Genomic DNA, 22,404 nt, shown 5'->3' on the forward strand with positions numbered 1-22,404 from the left:
GCGATTTTAAGGGTACAAACCCACTTGACGTATTTGCTGCGTGAATCAGTCTTAAAAATAAGCAGGCAAATCGCAGGTTGGCTTTATACAATTGTTCAGTGTTAAAATACGCAATTGCGTATTTTTGAAGCATGAAGCTACATGCGTTTTTCGCACAGGTTGTTAACAACTGATGCTTTGCTAACAACAAGCTTCACGCTTCAAAAATACGCAATTGCGTATTTTAATGCAGAACAATTGTATAAAGCCAACCTGCGTTTTGCCTGCTTATTTTTAAGACTGATTCACGCAGCAAATACGTCAAGTGGGTTTGTACCCTAAGAAACGTTGTAATTGGGTTTATTAGCTGAAAAATAAATTTTTTATCATGAAAAAGCAGTTTTAAGCTCTCCCCCCTGTCTTCATTGTTGTCTATGGAGAGAGGGAAACGAGGCACTAAAACAGGACAACAGAGTTAATTTACAGCAACATCACAGGCTCTCTCCTCTGACAGTCACCACTGACCTCTCTGACCTCTGAATACCACTCTGAATAGCTCCCCAGCTGAGTAATCCTTTGTTCTCTGCTGCATTTCTCCTCCATCTTTCCTCCCCCTCCCCTCTCCATAGCTCAGACAGGATCCGACTGATAAAAATACAGTCGAGATTTCCTGATTCTGAGCAGTGTATGACAGAAAGGAGAGGAGGGGGGACCTGGGAAAAGGCTTTTTAAATGCAGATAATGGCAGATTTGCCTAATTAACCCAATTACAAAGTTTCTTAAAATGGCCTGGACTATTGATTTCTGCAAAAAATAATTTAACTACAGTGACTCTTTTTAAGGGATGTAAAATGGCTTAACCTCTTAAGGACCCATGACGTACCGGCACGTCATGGATCACTGTCACTTAAGGACCCATGACGTGCCGGTACGTCATCCCTTTAAACGGGCGCCGCGGCCGGCCGGGTCCCGATCGGGGGAGATAGCCTGCTATAATACATAGCAGGCCATCTCTCCCTGTCGGCATGGAGGGTTGTTAACCCCCCCCATGCCGACGATCGCCGCTATTGGCTGATAAGCCCATAGCGGCGATCGGAACCTTTCCGGGCCATCGGTGGCCCGATGACCCGGAAAAAAATGGCGGTCGGTGCTGTCCGAGGACGGCACCGACCGCCATTACTGTAAAAAGTAATGGTGGTCACGGTACCACCGTCCCGATCGCCGTGAACGGCCGGCCAGCCGGCCGGCCGTTCACGGCGATCAAAGTCCCCACAAGTAATAAATACCTGCTCCGGACCCCTCAGCTAGGTAGCTGAGGGGTCCGGAGCAGGTATTTGTACATTACTCACCTGTCCCGGGGTCCTGATCGGCGTCTTCCGGGTTCCCGGCGTCCACTTCCTCTTGTTGGGACTTCGGCTTCTTCCGTGAGTCCCGATCGTCTCTTTCCGGCTCCAGCGTCGTCTATTTTCGTATTTTTCCGGCTCCAGCGTCGTCTATTTTCGGATCTTGCGCTCTGCTGCCCCCTAGCGGCTGATAAGTGTAATACACGTATCAGCCACTACAGGGATGTTCAGAATGTAGTAAAAAAAAAAAATTTTTCCCAATTTTTTTTTTTTCTATTTTCCGCACCCTATCGCCGCTGAGTGTTGATCAGCATCGCACGAAAGTGCGCTGCTAATCAGCAACTCCTCCTTTTTGGCGTAGGGTGTTTTTTTTTTATATCCTACTGCCACGGTCTGCTTATAAGTGCCGAACATAAGTGCGGCATTCATCAGCAACACCATTTTTGGCGTAGGTTTTTTTTATACTTACTGTAAAAAACACGTAAAAAAACACTACATTACACCACACTACATTGAATAAAGTTTTACACTACACCACTACATACCCCATATACCAATCCCCATATAAAGATGGCCCCCAGGGTGTTTTCGGTGTCGGACGCATACATTATTATTGCCTCCGACACCGAAACAGCCAGTGAGGATGAATTGGGGGGATCCTTCTTTCCTCCATTCATCCTCATCCTCCTCATCATCCAGTGACGTGTCTGGGAGTAGCGTAGCGTACGCTGCCCCCCAGACACGTCTTTTCCGCCAGTACCGTCCCAATAAGAGATGACGGTATGGCGTGAAATTCTACAAACTCTGTGAGAGTACCTCAGGGTACACTTACAGATTTAGGGTACGTGCACACTGCGGAATGGCGAAGGATAACCCTTCGTGCATTCCGCAGCTGGCACCCGCCGGCGGACTGATGCAGGGGCGCGTCTCCGCCTGTGTCATAGACTCTATCCTATGCATGGGCGGATTCCATTATCCGTCATTCCATCAACACGTTGGACGCAGAGCGGAATCCGCCCGTGCATAGAATGGAGTCTACGACACGGACGGAGACGTGCGCCTGCATCAGTCCGCCGGCGGGTGCCAACTGCGGAATGCACAAAGGGTTATCCTTCGCGATTCCGCAGTGTGCACGTACCCTTAGAGTGTATGAAGGAAGGGACACTCGAATCCAGCCGCCAGATGCCCCCCCCCCCCCATCCTCGGAGTTAGTGGGGAGATCGTCCGGGAACTGATCTTCCCACTGCTGGATAAAGGTCACCACCACCCGTACGGGGATAACTTTTATACCAGCACCCCCTCTTCCGGTCCCTCGCTGCCCTGTAGCTTGCGGCACGATCCGAACATATCAGAAGTAGTAATAAAGCCCTAATATTTAGCAGCCATGGAGCGGACCCAGCGCTTCTGGATATGAAGGACCCCGTATCGCACCAGGACAACATTTTCCAGGTGACGTCCCCCACACTGGAGAACAGGAGACCCCAGAAGAAGTGCAGAGTGTGGGGTAACAGGGGGATCAGGAAGGACACCATTTACCAGTGTGACACCTGTCCTGATCCCCCCGGCCTCTGCATACTGGATCGCTCCAAGGCGCACTACACGTCATTGGGGTTCTACATTATCTAAATTCTGTCCCTTATTCCTATTTCAGGGGTCACGTTGATCCAGGGATTATTCTGATCGCCATTATGGAGTCGGGAAGGAATTTTTCCCCTGTGATGAGGCTACTGTCGTCTGCCTCACGAGGGGTTTTTGCCTTCCTCTGGATCAACACAGGTTGAGTTTGATGGACACCTGTCATTTTCAACCTTATAAACTAATAATTGGCCTAATACCCCCAAATAAATTAGAATTGTCCCTTTTCCCCAGCTAAGTAGGTATGGCCGCCATTCCCATTAGAGGATGCCATGATGCAATTACAAAGCCTCTGTGCGGCCAGGACAATAGAAACCCCCCACAAGTGACCCCATTCTGGAAACTACACCCCATAAGGAATCTAACAAGTGGGGCAGCGGGTATATGGCCCCCTGGTGACGGCCACATTTGGGACGTGAAAATGAAAAAAATGGTATTTTTTATTTTCACGGCACATGTCCTACACATGTGCCCATCACTAGTGGGGTCCATATGCTCACTGCACCCCTTGTTAGATTCCTTATGGGGTGTAGTTTCCAGAATGGGGTCACTTGTCGGGGGTTTCTACTGTTCTGGCAGCACAGGAGCTTTGTAATTGCGACATGGCCTCCATCCCCCATTCCAGCCTCTAAATGGCGCTCTGTCCTTTTGGTGACTTGCCCTGTGCCCATATGGCAAATTATGTCCACATGTGGGGTATTTTCGTACTCAGGGGAAACTACCCTACACGTTTTGTGTTCATTTTCTTTTTTAACCCCTTGTGGAAATGGAAAAAAATCAAGGCTAGACCAACATTTAGTGTAATTTTTTTAAAATTTTTACTCTAAATCATTGATCTTGTCTTGATTTTTTCATTTTCACAAGGGGTTAAAAGATAAAAAAAACACAATGTGTAGAGCAATTTCCCCTGAGTACGGAAATACCCCACATGTGGACATAAAGCGCCATGCGGGTGCAGGGTAAGCCTCCAAAGGGAAGGTGCGCCATTTGGTTTTTGAAGGCTGGATTTGGATGGAATGGATTTCGAGGGGCCATGTTGCATTCAAAAGGCCCCTGTGTTGCCAAGACAGTTAAACCCCCCACAAGTGACCCTATTATGGAAACTACACCCCTCAAGGAATGTAACAAGGGGTGTAGTCAGCATATGGACCCCACTGGTGACGGGCACAAATGTGGAACAATGTGGCGTGAAAATGAAATATTAAATTTTTTACACTATAATGTTGGTCTAGCCTTGAATTTATCATTTTCACAAGGGGTTAAAAGAGAAAAAAAACACACAAAATGTGTAGAGCAATTTCCCCCGAGTCCGTAAATACCCCACATGTGGACATAAAGCGCCATGTGGGTGCAGGGCAAGCCTCCGAAGGGAAGGAGCGCCATTTGGATTTTAGAGGTTGGATTTGGCTAGAATGGATGATGAACGCCATGTCGCATTTACAGAGCCCTTGTGCTGCCAAAACACTGGAAACCCCCCACAAGTGACCCCATTCTGGAAACTACACCCCTCAAGGAATCTAACAAGGGGTGCAGTGAGGATATGGACCCCTGGATGACGGGCACATTTGTGCCATGAAAGTGAAAAAATGAAAATTTTCACTTTCACGTCACATTTTTCCACATTTGTGCCCGTCACCAGTGGGGTCCATATGCTCACTGCACCCCTTGTTAGATTCCTTGAGGGGTGTAGTTTCCAGAATGGGGTCACTTGTGGGGGGTTTCCAGTGTCTTGGCAGCACGAGGGCTCTGTAAATGCGACATGGCCCTTGAAATCCATTCCAGTGAAATCCAGCTTCCAAAAGCCAATTGGCGCTCCTTCCCTTTGGAGGCTCGTCCTGCGCCCGCTTGGCACTTTATGTCCACATGTGGGTATTTCCGTACTCGGGAGAAACTGTGCTACATGTTTTGTGTTTTTTTTTTCCTTTTATCCCTTTGTGAAAATGAAAAATTGAAGGCTAGAACAACATTTTAGTGTAAAAAATACTTTAGTCTTTTTTCAAGCCATATTGTTTGGAAAATCTGTGAAGCACCTGTGGGGTCCAGATGCTCACCGCACCCCTTGTTACATTCCTTGAGGGGTGTAGTTTTCTAAATGGTGTCCCTTTAGGGGTGTTTTTTAGGTTTTGGCACCCCAGAGCCTCTGCCAACCTGAAGTGGTACAGTCAAAAATGACCAAAAATAACGGAGCCATTGAAATTCACTAGGCGCTCCCTTATATCTGAGGCTTGTGGTTGCGTCAAATAGCGCAATAGGGCCACATAATGGGGTATTTCTATAAACTGCAGAAATGGGGCAATCAATATTGGGGTGCATTTCTCTGGTAATAGGTTTATAATTATGAAAAATATTGGATTACAATAAAATCTCTGCACAGAAAATTAAAATTTTCAAATTTCTTACACACTTAGCTTTTATTTCTGTGACTCCCCTAAAGGGTTAAAAAACTTTCTGGATGTGCTTTTGCAGAGTTTAGGGGGTGCAGTTTCTGAAATGGGGTGCTTCGTGAGGCTTTCTAACACACAGTCCCCTCAAATACACTTTAAACCTGAACAGTTCCCTAAAAATATCTGATTTTGAAATTTTACTGAAAATTTGGAAATTTGCTGCTAATGTTTTAAGCTTCCTATTGTCTAAAAAAAATGAAATATAGTTTAATAAATGCCGCCAACATAAAGTAGACATGTTGCTAATGCTATTTAATATATAATTTATGTGGTATAACCATTTTCTGTATAAGCAGAAAAGTTTTAAAGTTGGAAAAATGCATTTTTTCACAATTTTTCACGCTATTTTGGGTTTTTTCATAAAGATTCGTTATAAGTATCGACTCCAATTTACAAGAAATGTGAAGTACAATATGTCACGAGAAAACAATCTCAGAATCAGCCGGATAGGTAAAAGCATCCCGAAGTTATTAATGAATAAAGTGACACTGGTCAAATTCATAAAATTTGCTCCGGTCCTTAAGGCCATTTCAGGCTCTGTCCTTAAGGGGTTAAAGCGTAACTGTCATGTTTTTTTTTTATTGCAGAAATCAGTAGTATAAGCGATTTTAAGAAACTCTGTAATAGGTTTTATCAGCCAAAAAAGCCTCTTTCTGTGCTCAAGAAGCAATCTCCCAGCCTCTCCCAGTTTTTTTATTGTCATAGTTTGGAAACATAGACCTTGACCTGTCCAACTGACCTGCTATAGAAAACATAGGCATGAATTAAAGAAAAATCTTAAAATACATTTAGTTCAAATACAATTTTATGATCCTGATCTAGGAAATGATCAGACTTCAGAGGAAGACCAGAAGAGTTTATCAGCAGACATGTCATCAGACAATACATCTGCTCCACTGCTATTAAATAAAGAGGGTGAAATGTCTTCTGTAGATGTGGACACCAAATCATCTCTAGCATCAGCAGAAAGCTCTGGACCTGGCAGTCCAGCTACTGATTCCCCTGTTCTAGTTAATGAATATGTAAGTAGTCGTTTCAAATTCTTTCATCTAACAATAAATCTAGAGAGTTGTACAGGATTCAAACACTGCCCCCTAGCTTTTGATAGCTCTGACTAAGCTGGCACGCAGACAAACCTCCAGCATCAGAAGCATGAGGCGGCACATAGACATGGAGGAGGTGGACGTAACAAGGCGGTCCCAGAGCCTGGTATTAACTTGGGGGGGGGGGGGGGGTAGTCAGGGTTTTTGTGCTGTCAGATAGGACTTGTGCTGACACACAGACAAACTTCTGGAAAGAAAAGCGCTCTCAGTGGACCATGTGTCCTCCCTCTCTTCAGTGGTCAGGGTTAGAAGCGCTAACCCAGCCCATTGAAAAGACGGAGGACACGTCATCCCCAACACGAAGGAGCGGTTTTGGAGAGGACTGAGTTCAGATGATTTTATGTGTCCAGAGGGAGTGAGTGCAGCTAAAAAGCAGCAAAACTGTTCAAAGGCCATAGTGAGTTGATTTTACAAAGGTGGAAAGCTGTAGGTGGGCTATTTTTTAATGCAAGAAATATTTTTTTTTTTGGGGGGGGGGGGGGAATACCCCTTTTTAATAAGTGATATTTTTGTGACCATCTCTGCTAATCTCTTATTTAGAAATATTTGTTTTTCCTAGCAGGAAACTGGTTCTGGAAATTTAAGTCAGAAATCTGATGAAGATGACTTTGTAAAAGTTGAGGATTTGCCCCTTAAACTAACCTTACCTAAGGTATAAGTAGCATGAGGAAAATAGCAAAATAATAAGAATAATGAAGTTACTTTGGTGTTTAAGCTAAAAATTTTGTTTTCTTGTTTCCAGACAGAGCTAATGGCTGAAATGGAGAAGGAGGAACTGAAAAACAATTTATGTGATGAGATTCTCAATTTGAATGGACAAGGAAATGGTGCTGAGGAGTTGGCAGGAGATGCATTGTCGCTGAAAGAGCCTGGTATGTCTTTCCACTTTTATCAAGTATTATGTACAATGCACCTTCATTGTTTCTATTCTGTCTGTGTTATTGAGACACATGACACTTGCAGAATCAACGACTAAAGTTAAAGTGTACTTTAGTTATTAAGACCAAAAAAGCTTTTTGTTTTAGAGAGGTTAGGACAGGCCATAGATTTCTATTCTAAGTCTATGGCCTTTTCACATCTGACAGAATAAGCCAAGAGCCACAGGCAAGCTATTCTTTTGTAGGCAAATCCTAAACATTTACGCATACACTATGGGTATATTTACATGATAGCTTGAAAACCAACCTGGAGTTTCATTAAAGAGTCAGATAAATGAGCCTCTACTGCATATTTGCTTTCCTTTGTTTTCATCAGAAATAAGTCACCTGCCACCAAGGGTTAGTGGAAGTACAGTACTACAGGCTAGATCTGAGGAATTGTCTGTCAGTCTGTTTAATCTGAAAAAAAAAATAAAAAATAGTTTAACTTCTAATGTGCACTGATTGTTCCGAGCACTCTATGTACAAGGTATGTACACAGAACAATCGGCACATTAAAAGCAGAGCTACTTTTTGTAGACTAAATTTAGACAGCTAAGGCTAGGTTCACATTGCGTTTTTGCGCATCCGTGCATTTGTGTGAATCCGTTTTTCCATTGCCTTCCATTGTAAAAAAAAGGATCAAAATGGATCCGTTTTTTTAACGGACGCAATAATAGTGTCAGCTACGTTTTTGTGTCCGTCAAAAAAAAAGGATCAGTTTTGATCTGTTGTTTTTTTTTGTTTTTTTTTTTTTACAATGGAAGTCAATGGAAAAACGGATTAAAACGCATGCACACAAATGCATCTATTTTTTTTTCATCCGTTTTTTGTAAAAAAAAAACGGATGAAAAAAAATGCAGTGTGAACCCAGCCTAAGCTGTCAGATTTGGTTTGAGACTGCTATTGTAGCTTCTCTTACTTCCATGTGTCATTCAGCATCCCTACTGTTTTTGGCTATTAAAGCACAGCATGATAGATCATGTTTATATGTACCTAATTATACTTTGAAATACTGTTATATTTTAATTTGTACTACTTTTTAATTGCAGATAGTTGTGGATCCAGTTCTGCCTGAAATGCACTGATTTTCATAATATTACACAGACCTGAAGCAAATGAAATATCTGCACTATATCTTCCATGTTTAAAAGTTTATTTTAAAAAGTTGTCTTAGGGCACAGCCATTCAGGATCAGCTCAGTTAATGAAATACACAAAAAGTTGTCTGTTCTGGTTATATAAGGAACCCTACATTGATCTATAAGTCCAAGCACTGTTCTTTTTCCATGTCCCAATCTCTGTCTTTGTACGGTTTTCTTTTTGTAAATTCGGAATTGTTAGAATGAAGTTCTAAATAAAGTTTTGGCTTATCTGTATTTGTGTCTTTTCTTCTAGTAAGGCCAGTTTCACATGAATGGTTATAAAGTGGGATTAATATCGTGCCTTGTACTATAGCGCAATATAGATAGAGAACATGTTCATAAGTAACAAGATGACTTAAGGCCCTATTACAGCAAATGATGTCTGACAGATTATCTGACACATTTTTTTCAGCCAAAGCCAGGAATGGATTTGAAAAGAGGAAAAGTTTATAGTCCATTCCTGAGTTTGGCTGAAAAAATCTGTCAGACATCTTTTGGTGTAATAGGGCCCTTAGAAACACTGGAGCAGTTACCATTAAATGAGAAAATTAATCACCAGCACTGACCAACAGACACCTTCTCTCCAAGATAAGCACTATACAGACTGCACTGTCCTGAAGTCTCTGCAAGTGTTATTTGACCCGGAAGAAGTGGAGATGCAGAGAAACAGTCGTAGTCTACCCATGGAGCATCCCAGAATGTTCTGTACCACTGCTGTTAACTGTCAGAGAATGACTAAATAAGGTCAGTGAATGTGAATCCAGCCTGATGAGTGCCGCTGTGCTGCAATCCTTTTAAAAGATAGAGATACAAATTCTTGGACAATCCATATTTGGACTAGACAGTCTACTTATTACAGTGTATGACATAGTTGGTCTAAAGTTCACCAGCAATCAGTTGACTTATTTGTGGCATCACATTGTGGTGTAAAATGTGTTTTAGACATATTTTAGCCCTGCTTCTCATAGGTTTATGGCTTTGTTGAGAAGATGCGCACAAAGGAGCAAGGGTAAAACATGTCTAAAGCACATAATAGATATTAAGTAAATTGGTTTCACACTGAAACCATTGTGTATAAGCTGCTGACACTAAGGGCTGTATTACACGGCCCAAGGATCAGGGTAAGTGAATACCGATCTACTAGAGCAGCGCTCACTTACAGAGTCTATTAGACGGCTTAAAGGGAACCATTCACCCCGTGGCCCCCGGCAGAAACTGACATACAGTGACATAAAGGTCAATATACTTACCACATCGCTCCCGGTCCCGTCCCGAAGCCCGTTGTTGACACAGAGAAATCGACGATTCTTCTTCTCGCGCCCATTATGGTAATGAGCGCCGCCGGGTCCGAAGTCCAGCCTTCTCCCCGCCTCCGACACTTGATTGATGCCAGGTCCTCTTCCTCCTAGTCTTCTTTCTTCTCGACGGATCCCGCGCAGGCGCCGTGACAGTCGTTTTCGGCGCATGCGCAGTTCACAATTGAAGCTGCTCCGCAGCTTCACTGTTTACTGCGCGTGCGCCGATTTGCTCGAACACCGTATCCTGTTTACCGCGCAGGCGCAGAAGAGGTGACGGGACCATCACAGCGGCGCCTGCGCGGGAATTCGGCAGAAGGCTGAAGACGTCAATCAAGTTCCAGGAGGCGTGGATGGGCGGCGACGAGAAGAGGACCTCATGAATAAGTTGGACTCGTCCGTCGTTTCCTATGGACGTTGGACTCATCTCAGCTCATTACCATAATGGGCGGGAGAAGAAGAATCAGCGATTTCTCCGTGTCAACAACGGGATCTGGGACGGGACCGGGAGCGATGTGGTAAGTATATTGACCTTTATGTCACTGTATGTCAGTTTCTGCCGGGGGCCACGGGGTGAATGGTTCCCTTTAATGATCACGCAGCAAGGGCTGCATGGACATTGTTGACTATGTCTGTGCAGCCCTTGCTTTAAAGGTTACAGTAGAAAATAATCTTACCTGGTTTCGTTCCCCCAGTGTCTTCCTGGTTAGTCTCTGGGACCCCCACTGACTGTAGCCCCCGTGGACACTTCAGAACCTGTTTCTGCATTGACAGAATTACTGGCCGCTTATGGTCTGCCTCTATCGGAGCTGTTTAACTAACTGTTCTTGCCTCTGCTCAAATGTGAACCGACTTAATCCATGAATCTCTAGTGCTAGTACTACTGTGAGTGCACTTTATTTCTTTCTGTGCTGCATAGATGACGTTGTTCCCTTGTGGCTTTGTGAAGAAAGCCCTTGCTGCCCGGTTGTGGGGCAGCTGTCAACATGTGTTACGGAACTTGATGTTTCTATTTACAACTATAAATGCAATGTAAACATGTACAGAAAACATCCTAATTCACTGACACTATACAGTAAAACATTTTGATTAATAAGATCCATGAAAGATGGATCACACTGTACAGAAGTATATCAAATGAAGTTGTTCTTGTAAGAGTGACCAATAGCATAAGAAGTCATGCTGTAATGTTTTATTTACACTAAACTGTGAATAATGCACAAAAATAAGACATGCACCAAAACAGAAAAACAATGATGCAAAAAATAAAGTTCATTGAGACCTTTTCTGGTCAGGTTTTTAGTATACAGCATATGTCACTCAAATGCTGACTGGAACATTTCTTGTCCTATCTTGATGTACACTTCTCTCTCTTCATCAGTCATGAAAGACACAAGTTCAGGGTTTTGACTGACCTCACTGTACACGTGAGGCTGGCCACCAACCATGAGTACTGGGTCATCTGCTTCGACCTCCTCCTCTTGCTCTATACTGTCTATAGGTTTTCCTGCTGCTGGCTTTGTGCGTTTTCTCTCTTCATCGGACTCGCTGGTATCGCTTTCTGAATCACTTTTGGTAATTTGACTTACAGGTGGACCAGATCCAGATTTCATTTCATGGATTAAGAGGGTCCTTATCACTTCATTGTCAGCACCACTGTTCTTATTGGCGTTTTCATCCACATTTTCTGGTTCTTCAGGTACTTTGGATACAGGAACAGAGAATTGTATTAAAATACAGAAGGTAAACTGGCTAAGATGTTACTGTGCTGAGAGAACCAATCCAGTCTTTGCTTTAATAGTCTAACACTAGGGCCAGTGTCATGGTGAACCAACATGGTGCAGAAAAAATTATAGAGGTTTAGTAGGAGTGAGGTTGGATTAGCCCTTCCTAGCCACACACTGATAGATGCACTAACTTTCTAAGTAGATTGTGACAATTAGAAACTGTGCCTATTATAGTGTTCTTAAGTGGATGAAAATACCCAGAACCAGAAGACTTAATATTTAGATATGGATTTCTTAATCGTGAAAGAATATATATTCAGAGGCTATTGTCTTATTCACCAATCCCAGTAACCATCGCAGTGTGCACCCCAGTGAGTGACCAGGCGTTTCTCGCAATACTCACCAATATTAGCCTTCATTTCTTCTGGAAGGGCTTCGCTAACTGTCACAGTACTTTCCTTCATCCACACTGGCTGCTCCTTCCCCTTCTTCTCTTTTACCTTTTTAAGCTCATGCTCACGGACATTGATGGTCACATTTTGGACATACATATTGTCTATGGAAGAAGTCCTGTTTGCCCATCTTCCTTGCATGTCAACCATTGGCATGTCAGAACTCTGTTCACAGCTAAAGTAAATAGGCTCGGATTATAAGGAGCAGCCTCCAGACTGTGGTTAAACTTTAAAGTATTAGTGTTGGTGCACACCCAAGTTAACCCATGAAATAACACTTTCCTATGACTTCACAGTATTTCTTTTCCATTTCCTGCTAACTATGAAGAAGGGATAAGTGAAGCAGCTCTTATACCACCTTTTCAAGGTAGTTTTGCCTTCAAGTGAGTTTTTCACTCCAACTAGATGGCTTAGAACATGACGTTGTCATACTACTATAACTGTGATGTCACTGTGCATATTATTTCTATACTGTCACCTCACATCCTTAGATTATTCAGGCAGCCCATTAAAGTCAGAAACAGTGGTAATCTTTCAACATGTTGAAAGACTACGATCAGCCGACATTGTGCGTGTAGGCTAATTGTGGCCTTTCAACATGTTCTAATACACTAAATGATTAGCGATATGAATGGTCAGTAATTGGCCAAGTAATAAAAAAGAAACAGATTAAAACGCATCTTCTGTGAACGTACACAAAAACATAGCTGGCTTTATTTTTGTGTATGTTAAAAAACCGGGTGCATTTTAATCTTTTTTTTTTTTTTTTATAAAGTAAGTCAATAGAAAAATTAATCAAAACGGACGCACACAAATGCATGTTTTTTTTTTTTTGTTTTTTTTTTAAATGTATAAAAGAACGTAGTGTGAACCCGGCATATGGCTGATAATTGTTTAGTGTAATAGGGCATTTAGCTGCATCTATAAAGAATTGACAGTAATGGAGGAAGTGACTTTTTGCAGCAGTCAATGCCAAATCTTTGAAGTTCCAGGTTCCTGCAGGCACTGAAGTCCCATGGAACAACCCATACAGCAAGAAGGATCAAAGGCCGCTCCAGCTACCACTTACAACTTTTGATAATAGGCATAACAGCTAATGGCAATCTATATGTACTAAAGATAGTACTGTAGGGGTCACTATAACAGAGTTGAGGGCAAGTAAACTTACCTGTTTGCAAGCTCTGGGATATATGTTGGCTGCGGCTCCAGCAATTCAGGCGGGAGCACAATGTCTTCTGTCTCTTGGAGAAGTACAAAAATTGGTTCAATCTGCTCATTAAACTTGGCAAGTAATGTCCTGGCATCTCTTTTGGGCATTGATGAGAAGTCTTCTTCTACTTCAGCATTGCAGTAAGTACAGCGAAATAGCTCTGCACCACAAATAGAATTAATGTGTTAGGAATTATCAGAAAGACAGTACTGGGTTCATCGAACTTGATGTGTACCAGAACATGATCTGAAATGCTGCAGAAATATGACATCAGAGGTGTAAAGAAAGTTATGTCATAAAAAAAAGTATGGTGTACTTGTATATAGAAGTTTATAATCTATATTTTCTTATGACTAAAAATAAGTCAGTCTATATGAGAATATTTAGCCATTTTTTCATTCGACACTTACTATACATACACTTTCTTAACTTATCTTTATTTTTACTTAAATACATATAAAAAAACACTTGTCTACACTGTTCCTAGCTCTAGATTCTAACTTTTACATCATGGCACCTGGCCAGGAAACTACATCTCCCAGCATGCACTGAACCTCTGAATCAACTGCCTTGTACCTTTCCCTGTCTTGGAGCATCTTCCCACCACTGGCTCGATCTGCTCCTGCTTTACACAAAAAAAAGGAAAAATTGGCAGCACATCTATGACACTGTTCGCAATGCAGGGAGCACGCTGCTTGTGGCATAAGTACAGACAAAAAAAAAAGTAGACAACATCTATCTAGATAGATTAGAGACAGAGATGAAACAACAGTGTTTCCTTTCCCCTATATTACCCAGGAGAAGCTGCTGTTTCCTCACACTTGGCAAGGTGATCACTGTGTGATGTCAGTGTTGGCCGAGGTTACAGATGAGGTGTTACAGCTTGTGTAGTTTTGCAGTGTTGCCTCATTCACTTTAATGAAGCTGCAATACCAAATATGGCCCATGAACAGCTATGACGTTGATTTTGAAAAATGCTGAACGCCTCTTCAAACTAAACGGGTTATCAGGATTTGATTGATTGCCGATCCTCAGTATCAATTGTTTGTAGGGGTTATAATGCGGTTATATGGGGTAATAAAGTGCTCTTCTTGGAGTTGCCATACTATAAGTTGCACCAGTTCAAGATTCTGTTCAATGGGCCAATGCTGAAGTACCTTGCACCACTGTCATTGGTAGTACAGCAATGCAAATGACAACCATTTGTAAATAGTATAGCAGATAAAAGAAGAAAATGAGATGGCACTTACCGAATCTTCGTGCTTCTTTATTCCAAGTAAAAAATAGAGATGATTTAACAGCCGAAAATCTTAGGTTCGATTGAACGTGAACCTTGCCAGACCTTCCACATTTGATTCCTGATGCCTTCCCGGTCCATGGGGAAGGAGGAGACAGCCCGAGTGCCGCCTGGAATTCCAGGATACAGCCTATTACCTAGGCTGAATCCCGGAATTCCAGGCGGTACCCGAGTTGTCTCCTCCTTCCCCACGGACCAGGAAGGCATCAGGAATCAAATGCGGAAGGTCTGGCAAGGTTCACGCTCAATCGAACCTAAGATTTTCGGCTGTTCAATCATCTCTAGTAAAAGCAGGATACATAGCCAGTTTACAGTCTGAGGAAGCACGCAGGTGCGTGTGAAACAGCTGTAACCTGTCTGTGGGTGCTGGCGTCCCCACAAGCTACTATGTATGGCTGCATTTACACAGAGATTTATCTGACAGATTATTGAAGCCAAAGCCAGGATCAGACTATAAACAGGTAACAGATCATAAAGAAAAGACAAGATTTCTCCTCTTTTCAAATTCATTCATGACTTTGGCGTAAAAAAATCTGTCGGATAAATGTGTATGTGTAATCGCAGCCAATTGGCTCCAGCTATCTACTCCTACCCCCATTATCCATTGCATTGTTTAAATTTCATGGTATGATATCTGTCTCTACTCTTCTCAGTATTGACTTTTGTTGCCCTCTTTTCTAAGCAGTGAACCCAAACTGTTTGTTTACAATCTCATCTCTACTAGTTACCCCTGCCCTCTTCCATCTCTTCCCCACCCACCCCATGTTTCACACCTGGTAGTACTTCTCAGCAAGTTATCTAACTATATAGTGAACTGCTCTGGTCATTCCTGATCACTCTAAGTGCTGATCAGTCAAAGTGTCTAGATGAATTAAACCAGAATTGAACCAGAAGGGAACTGAAGGTAACTGCATTCCATATACTCCTCTGCTCTCCAAAAATGTTCACCTTTGCTATCACTTTTGCTTCCCTAATACTCAAACTCTGCTCCAAACCCCCAACTCCTATATCAAGCAATAGTATATTTATCTCTCCTACCCTTCTACCTGCTGATCTAACCCCCCCCTGCTATCTTTTTCCCATACAATAAACCATTTCTTCCTTTACTAACAGCTTCTTTTCATCAGCCTCCTACAGAAACCCTTTTGACCTGATTAAGATTCCCTGCATGCCAGACCCCATCTCCATTAACGGTGCTCTATGGAATTCTAGATCTGTCTGCAACAAACTCACTGAAACCCACAACTTATTCCTCAATAAATCGCTCAACCTGCTGGCTCTCACAGAAACATGGCTTCAAGAGTCAGACACAGCCTCACCTGCTGCTCTGACCCATGGAGGCCTTCAATTTTCCCATACTCCTAGACCTGATAACAGACATGGTGGAGGAGTGGGTGTACTTCTCTCTCAGGACTGCACTTACCAGGTCATTTCCCCTGTACCCTCTCTCTCATTCTCCTCTTTTGAGGTGCACACCATTAGACTCTTCCCACCCTTTTCCCTTAGAGTCACAGTCATATATCGCCCCCCTGGTTCACAACGACGCTTTCTTGACCACTTTTCCACCTGGCTTCCTTACTTTCTATCTTCAGACATTCCAGCCCTCATCATGGGTGATTTTAATATCCCTATTGACAAACCACTTCCCCATCGGCCTCTCAGTTTCTTTCCCTAACCTCCTCCTTTGGCCTCTCCCAGCATTCTGACTCTCCAACCCACAAGGGTGGGAATACCCTGGACATTGTCTTCTCCAGACTTTGCCCAGTTTTTCGCCTTAACAACACTCCTACCGGGCTCTCGGACCACAATCTTCTCTCCTTTTCAATCACTAATACTCATTCTCCTCCTGATACCCCAACCTTGGTCATGTACAGAAACTTATGTGCCATCAACACCCAACAACTTACAGACTCTGTACAGTCATCACTGCCTCCTATCTCTTCGCTCTCCTGTCCCAATCTGGCTGCCAAATGCTATCACGACACCCTCAAAACAACCCTTGACAAAATGGCACCCCTCACACCTCAATCAGCAAAACGCAGACGACCACAACCTTGGCACACACCTTCAACTCGTTTTCTTCAGCGGTGTTCTAGGTGTGCTGAACGTTCGTGGAGGAAATCTAAAACTGATGCAAACCTCCTACATTACAAATTTGTGCTTAGAAGCTACTACTCCGCTCTTCATTCTGCTAAACAATCTTACTTTACCTCTCTCATCTCTTCTCTATCCCATAACCCAAAACGTCTCTTTGATACCCTCAACTCCCTCCTCAAACCCAAAGTTCAGACACCTGTAACTAACCTCTGTGCTGAAGACCTAGCATCCTACTTCAAGGAAAAGATAGATACTATCTGTCAGGAGATCTCCTCCCAGTCCCCAAGTAGTGTTGATTCCATTCCCTCTTGTATTTCCTCCTCTTCCCTCTCAGTATTCCCTGTAACAGAGGAGGAAGTCTCCAGACTCCTCTCCTCCTCTTGCCCCACCACCTGCCCTAATGACCCTATTCCCTCACACCTTGTCCAGTCTCTCTCTCCTGTTGTTACTACTTACCTTACTAAAATCTTCAACCTCTCCCTCTCCTCTGGCATCTTCCCCTCGGCTTTCAAACACTCCATTATCACTCCATTACTGAAAAAAAACCTCCCTAGACCCCTCCTGTGCAGCCAACTTTCGACCTGTCTGTAATCTTCCTTTTATCTCCAAACTCTTGGAACGTCTGGTCTATTCCCGCCTAACCCGCTACCTCTCTGACAACTCTCTCCTTGACCCCCTTCAGTCCGGTTTCCGTCCTCAACACTCTACCGAAACTGCCCTTACTAAAGTCTCTAATGATCTCCTCTCCGCCACATCTAAAGGTGACCATTCTCTGCTCATTCTCCTGGATCTATCTGCAGCTTTTGACACTGTAGACCACCAGCTCCTCCTCTCCACGCTCCGCTCTATCGGCCTCAAGGACTCTGCTCTTTCCTGTTTCTCCTCCTATCTCTCTGACCGCTCCTTTAGTGTATCACTTTCTGGCTCCACGTCATCTTCTCTTCCCCTTACAGTGGGTGTTCCCCAGGGATCAGTCCTGGGCCCTCTCCTTTTCCCACTTTACACTTTACCCATCGGACAAATCATCAGCAAGTTTGGTTTTTAGTACCATCTCTACGCTGATGATACCCAGCTATATACCTCCTCCCGTGATATCACCCCCGCTCTTCTACTGAACACCAGTAACTGTCTGTCTGCCGTCTCTAACGCTAAGTCCTCCCTATTCCTAAAACTAAACCTTGCTAAGACTGAGCTTCTTGTATTCCCTCCCTCTGCTAACTGCCCCCCATCTGACAACTCCATCTCCGTCTGTGGTGCAACCATAACCCCTACACAACAAGCCCGCTGCCTTGGGGTTATGTTTGACTCGGATCTCTCCTTCACTCCTCATATTAAATCTCTTTCACATTCCTGTAATCTGCATCTAAAAATATCTCTAAAATCGTCCCTTCCTTACTGTCGAATCTGCTAAAACTCTTATTGTCGCTTTGATCCATTCCCGTCTAGACTACTGCAATTCCTTACTAATCGGCCTTCCTTCCTCTAAACTTTCCTCTCTCCAGTCCATTCTGAATACAGCGGACAGGCTCATCTCCATGTCCAGCCGCTATACCAATGCCTCCTCCCTGTGCCAGTCACTACATTGGCTCCCTATTAAACATAGGATACAATATAAAGTCCTGCTCACCCATAAAGCTCTCCATAGTGCTGCACCTCCCTATATCTCCTCCCTTATCTCTGTCTACCGTCCTACCCGTGCCTTACGCTCCTCTAATGACTTTTGACTTCTTGTATTCCCTCCCTCTGCTAACCGCCCCCCACCTGACATCTCCATCTGTGTCTGTGGTGCAACCATAACCCCTAGACAACAAGCTCGCTGCCTTGGGGTTATGTTTGACTCGGATCTCTCCTTCACTCCTCATTTTCAATCTCTTTCACGTTCCTGTAATCTAAAAAACATCTCTAAAATCCGTCCCTTCCTTACTGTTGAATCAGTCTTGACTACTGCAATTCCTTCCTCTAAACTCTTCTCTCTCCAGTCCATTCTCAATGCAGCGGCCAGGCTCATCTCCATGTCCAGCCACTATACAGATGCCTCCCCCCTGTGCCAGTCATTACATTGGCTCCCTTTTAAACACAGGATTCAATATAAAGTCCTCCTGCTCACCCATAAAGCTCTCCACAGTGCTGCATCTCCCTACATCTCCTCCCTCATCTCTGTCTACTGTCCTACCCGTGTCTTACGCTCCGCTAACGACTTAAGACTAACATCCACCTTGATCCGCACCTCTCACTCCCCTCTCCAGGACATCACCCGAGCTGCACCAGTTCTATGGAATGCATTACCCAAGACTGTCACTCACCTCCAATACACAAAGCTTCAAACGTGCCCTCAAAACTCATCTGTTCAAGCAGGCTTTCCAGCTTCCCTAATTTTGACTGCTACCCTCAACCCCCAAGCATACACACACGCCAAGCATTTAAGCCTGTGCTTAGACCTGTGAATGCAGGCATTAGCTGGTGACAGGTTCACCCACCCTTACCTGCACTGCCTTATTTATAAAGATGGCTGGACCATAAGAACAATGATGCACTTTGCCCCTCTGCCATTTTGTCTCGCACCCCCTCCTGATAGTCTGTAAGCTCATGCATGCGAGCAGGGATCTCACTCCTCATGTATGGATAATTATATGTATATCTCTGTAATGTCTATTTTTTGTCTATGTATGTACCCCCAGAATTGTAAAGTGCTGCGGAATCTGTTGGCGCTATCTAAATAAAAATTATTTATTATTATACTGCTTTTTAATTGGCATAAAGAAGCACAAAGAGTCGGTGAGTGCCGTCTCATTTTCTTCTTTTTTTTCTCCTACACTGTGAATCTGGTGCCCCGAGACTGAGCACCACCACGTGCTGACATTGCCCTGGCCTGTTGTCCTTGTGATATTTTTTTTTTTCTTTGGGGTGGGAGGGGTGGGGTTGAGGGCAGTGTCAACCCCATTAGCTGTATGAAATGGGTCATAGAGCTGGTGTGATTAAATGTTTTTTTTATGCTTAAAAGTAGTGTTGAGCAGATCTGTGAAAACGTTTTTGTTCTGCAATGTTATACAGCCCCGAATACACAGCATTTGATTCCCTGCAGCTGCAGAACTTGGATTCCGCCTCAGGGCTGCCAAGAAAACATTGATAGAGCTATATCCATGTTATCCAGGACTCCTTAGGGCAGCATCCAACTTTTGTAGCTATTGGGAATTAAAGGCTGTGTGTTCAGGTCTGGATAACATTGCAGAACAAAAACATTTTCACAGATCTGCTCAACACTATTTTTAAACATTTCAGCTGAATGGAGGGAGTGCTGGGAGTGGAACCCTGACCAATCTATACATTTTAAACCTGTATAACCCCTTTAAGGAAACACCTCATATTTACAGTATTTATATCTGGACAGTATAGTGACCCAGCAGTTCGTACTATAGCCTTGAAATGTTTGGTCTTGTCTAGAGATGAGCAAACCTAAAGCACGCTTGGGTTTGTCTAAACCCAAGTATGCAGTATTTGATCACCAGTGGGTGCAGAAGTTGGGTGCAGCCCTAATGGTGTCTTTACACAGAGAGATGACAGATTTTTGAAGCCAAAGGCAGGAATGGACTTGAAAAGGAGAAATCTCAGTCTTTCCTTTATGACTTGTTCTCTGTTTATAGTCTGTTCCTGGCTTTGGCTTAAAATCTGCCAAATCTCCACCATAAGGCTGCCTGGAAAACATGGATACAGCCATTGGCCATGTTTACACAACGTAAATAAAGTACTAATCACGGCCGTTGTTGCAGATATGCAACACAGCCATGAATAATATTTCACTTATATTGTACTGCAGCCAAAGGGAATCCCGGGCGGAGTGTCTACATATAGTACACACTCCGTCCGGAATCACTAGCGGCCATGCAAAAAACTGGCATGTCAGTTTTCTGCGGCCTCTATTCATTGAACAGTGGCCGCAGAGAATCTGTCAAGTTCACACAATGAACGCTCAATTGTGTGCAGCAGGGAATTCAGATGCGGGCGCACCAGGGGCGTATTAACTTTACCATAGGCCCCGGGCTGTTCACCAAGCCTGGGCCCCCCCACCCCACTGTAACTATGGAAGCACTAGCCTGGCGTTCATAGTACAGGACAGATAATGTCATGATGTCCTGATTTGTGCAAAATTGCCATTAAAAAAACAGTGATTTTTTTGCAAATCATGGCGGAAGTGTAGCCAGGAGACAGTACACCATTGAAAGTATAAGTCTTTTTGGGTGTTCATGGGCCCCCCAGGAGCTCAGGGCCCCGGGCTGCTGCCCGAAACGCCCCTATTATAACCCACTACTGGGGCGCACACAGGTGCGCCTGCATCCGGATTTAGCAGAAGTGAAGATCCTCTGGCTGGTACTGCAGTACTGCCCAGGTTGACCTTCTCTGACACCTCCCAGGTCACAGAATGGCCGGTGTCTTACGCCATGTGAATATGGCCATAGGCTGTATCCATGTTTATAGGACTCTCTAGGGCTGCATTCAACTTTTTGGCCAGTGGTAATCAAATGCTGCACACTTGCTTTCAGATAAACCTGAGCGTGTTGGAAGTTTACTTATCTCTAGTCCTGCCCTCAAATCTGACCAAGGGCAACTTCTTTTTTGGTACCAAACCAAGCAAACTTCTAAAATGTACTAATAGGGAGACATGAGAGATGTTAATCTCTGTACAGTGAGCAATATACAAACAATTAAAATATGACTCAAATCACTCTTCCATAGGGACAATCTATTAAATTTGCGACCATAATGATCTTACTAATACAGACCTAAAAGGTAAGAAAAAACTTTGGAGACTACAATTATATGGCAAATACCTGTGAATGGGTCAAACAGCTGGTTCACCTCTAGGTCAGAGTAAGTGCTGTGACACCCAGGACACTTAAAGGAAGCTCTTGTGGTGGATTCCCTCTCATCCGACTCAATCTTGCGTCGGACATGATCCAGTTTATACTTGACCACATCTACTAGCACTTTGTAATTGATGTAGTAATAGTTGTGTTTAGTGCTCTTGCCATTGGCGCCAGTTTCTACACGCATGCGACACTTGATGAATTTATCGCCCCTTAAGGTGTTGAGGATTGCTCGAAGCTGCTTCTTTTCAAACTTGAGGAGTAAGGCAATGTCCTCCTCCTTGACGCAGGAATACCTGATGAGCACATCGAGGGTCAGCGAATGCTCTAAGCCATAAAATCCACGAACCATGTACTTAGCCAGTCGTTTCAGAGCAGCAGGCACCTCAGTCATGGTGTCTTGGTCTCCCATTGTGACTGGGCAGGCATCAGCTGCCTATAGCCAAGAAATACACAGGGTTATACTCTGGAATGATGGAGGATGGCTGTGATGTGGATGTTTTTCTATTTAACGTGCATCATGAATTACCATGGGAAATGGCATTAGGCAAGATGTACATGGTGACTTTCTGATTTCATATGCGAGCAATGGAACATTAGCCAATCTGCTGTGTATCAGCTCTCAGCGGAATTCCCTGATGGTCCCTCTCTTAAAAGCTGCTGCAAACTCTGAAGTGTACACAACATTTATGATTTCAGCTCTTTGCATCATTCAGTTAAGCCCATGTTATATTAGATGTAAGGTTGGAAGTGTAATCTGGTAAATTTAGCAATTTATCACAGCATCAGTAACATTAATACTAACAGAAAGAAAATGGGTGCACGGCATGACTACATCTGTTGTATAGTAAGGGGGTGGCTTCATGTTCTGGCAAACCGTTTTGGTTGCTGATCCTGTT

At 43.7% G+C, this 22,404-nt stretch overlaps 2 protein-coding genes across 7 annotated transcripts in view; one reads left to right on the top strand and one right to left on the bottom strand.

Annotated features, from left to right (window-relative positions):
* The window catches only part of PCM1 (pericentriolar material 1), an 85,922-nt gene extending 77,123 nt beyond the window's left edge, over positions 1–8,799 (top strand). For 5 of the 6 annotated variants that reach the window (XM_069977696.1, XM_069977695.1, XM_069977691.1 and 2 more), the window contains 4 exons: positions 6,224–6,423; positions 7,064–7,156; positions 7,247–7,376; positions 8,474–8,799. In XM_069977696.1, the coding sequence (XP_069833797.1) occupies positions 6,224–6,423; positions 7,064–7,156; positions 7,247–7,376; positions 8,474–8,499 (449 nt within the window). In that variant the 3' untranslated portion in view covers positions 8,500–8,799. The remainder of the gene's footprint in view (positions 1–6,223; positions 6,424–7,063; positions 7,157–7,246; positions 7,377–8,473) is intronic. The other variant, XM_069977694.1, reaches the window with a different exon arrangement.
* A 2,251-nt stretch (positions 8,800–11,050) lies between these two features.
* LOC138796844 (general transcription factor IIE subunit 1-like) lies at positions 11,051–21,917 on the bottom strand. Its single transcript, XM_069976556.1, has 4 exons — positions 21,470–21,917; positions 13,208–13,409; positions 11,991–12,214; positions 11,051–11,562 (listed from the first exon to the last, which is right to left on the bottom strand). The coding sequence occupies exons 1-4, from the start codon at positions 21,915–21,917 to the stop codon at positions 11,177–11,179; spliced, it is 1,260 nt and encodes a 419-aa protein (XP_069832657.1). The 3' UTR covers positions 11,051–11,176.
* Between the last annotated feature and the right edge of the window lie 487 nt (positions 21,918–22,404).

The sequence above is a fragment of the Dendropsophus ebraccatus genome, chromosome 7 (genome assembly GCF_027789765.1).
Source record: "Dendropsophus ebraccatus isolate aDenEbr1 chromosome 7, aDenEbr1.pat, whole genome shotgun sequence".
Taxonomy (NCBI): Eukaryota; Metazoa; Chordata; class Amphibia; order Anura; family Hylidae; genus Dendropsophus; species Dendropsophus ebraccatus.